Source organism: Acanthisitta chloris, unplaced genomic scaffold (assembly GCF_000695815.1).
Source record: "Acanthisitta chloris isolate BGI_N310 unplaced genomic scaffold, ASM69581v1 scaffold33160, whole genome shotgun sequence".
Lineage (NCBI taxonomy): Eukaryota > Metazoa > Chordata > Aves > Passeriformes > Acanthisittidae > Acanthisitta > Acanthisitta chloris.
In genome coordinates this window covers 1-1,883 of record NW_008651613.1, presented here as the reverse complement: position 1 = coordinate 1,883, position 1,883 = coordinate 1, and the positions used below count along the sequence as shown (strand labels likewise).

The 1,883-nt window shown below is 39.8% G+C and overlaps 1 protein-coding gene across 1 annotated transcript; it reads left to right on the top strand.

Annotated features, from left to right (window-relative positions):
- Positions 1–369: 369 nt before the first annotated feature.
- On the top strand, positions 370–1,879 carry LOC103801706 (the record flags this gene model as incomplete). Its single annotated transcript, XM_009074132.1, has 2 exons — positions 370–507; positions 1,046–1,879. Coding segments are annotated over exons 1-2 (972 nt in total), but the record flags the coding sequence as incomplete, so codon positions are not given.
- Positions 1,880–1,883: the final 4 nt, after the last annotated feature.

Below are 1,883 nucleotides of genomic sequence, written 5' to 3'. Positions count from 1 at the left end.
TTATTTTACATTATTCTGAAGGCAAGGACAATTATTTTTTGTCTTCTAGAAACATTGTCTTGTGCAGTAGCATCAGTTTATTCCATCTTGGCATTTTACCCCACACTTCTTGATGGCAGTTGGTTATCTTCTGCTGGTCCAGTTTTCTGATCTGACATGAATTTGATTCACCTGGGGCATTATTTTTCTAAGAATTTCTGTGGTACAAACAGGCCTTTGAAGAGACTTGCTGCCACTTTACTGTTTATGGATCATATCTGAATGCCTAGAGATGAATTTGTAGAGGAAACTTTAATATGAGCTGCACTTGCAGAAATTACTGCTTGAGAGGGCCTTGAGCTCTCTCTCAGGCATTAAGCACCAGCTAGCATGAGTGCTGCTGAAGACTTTGGCCATCGAGGTACTCAGGGATGCTTGTTTGTTTCTGCAGCAGCCAAGAGTTTAAGACCTGACCGCCAAACCATGCCAGGAGCTGGGCCAGCTTTAATGCAGTGCGAGGAGGCACACGTATCTAGCAAGCATAAGATGTGGTGGTGCTTCCTGCAAAAGCCCTGCCTTGTCCAGTGCAAGGAGGGCAGAGTTGCAAACTGAGGATAAGTTTTAGATGTGCATATATTTCACCTGTCTTCTGCTGGATTGTATGAATTGACCTTCATATTGTCTCATCTGTGGTGAACTACGAGTTAGGGAATTTATGCGTTAGTGATTATATCTGGACTATTGTGTGCAATCGCCAATTAGCATGTTTATTATGAACTTGATTAATTATATATACATTTAATTTGTATATTCTCCTACAGAACCCACCGTGCACAGAAACTGCTCTGCACATCTGAGAAATAGAGACATTCAGAATGTCACATACAGTATCATCTACACCATTAAAGGTGTGTTCTGTGATTGAGCTTTCATAAAAGCATAGTAGCTGGGTCTCTGATTAAGTCAGTGCACAGTGATAGAGACTTAACCCATTCTTGTTTCTGAAATTCTTGAGCAGTGATCATGAGTTGATATTATCTCATACTACCTATTTTCTTCTCTGCAGATGCGGCAGCATAAAGTACAAGGACAAAGAAATTTGCATCCACATTTAGATACATTCAGAATGTTGTGTGGTGGGAAAAAATCTTTCTTTGCTGCTGCTGTGTGCATTATTACTCTAACTTCAATGGTCACAGTTTCTTATCTTAGGTTACAAAGACTTTCTCACCAGCCAAAAGTAATTCAAGAATGTAGCAGGTGTGCAGGGAAAGTTACCAATAGCACAATAACAGCATTAGAAGGGAACAAAACTTTTATTATATCCCCATACTTTGATGACAGAGAAAGCAAAGTCACCCGTGTGATTGGGATTGTTCACCATGAAGATGTAAAAGAACTGTACTGCTGGTTCTGCTGTCAGCCCAATGGAAAGATTTATGTATCAAAAGCAAAAATCAATGTTCACTCAGATAGATTTGGATTCCCTTACGGTGCAGCAGATATAGATTGTTTGGAACCTGAAAACTGTGATCCAACACATGTATCAATTCATCAGTCTCCACATGGAAATATTGACCAGCTGCCAAGGTTTGAAATTAAAAACCGCAAGGCTGAGACCTTTTCTGTTGACTTCACTGTATGCATCTCTGCCATGTTTGGAAACTACAACAATGTCTTGCAGTTTATACAGAGTATGGAAATGTACAAGATTCTTGGAGTACAGAAAGTGGTGATCTATAAGAACAACTGCAGTCATCTAATGGAGAAGGTCTTGAAGTTTTATGTAGAAGAAGGAACTGTAGAGATAATTCCCTGGCCAATAAACTCATACCTCAAGGTTTCTTCTCAATGGCACTTCATGCAAGATGGAACACACATTGGCTACTATGGACAAATCACAG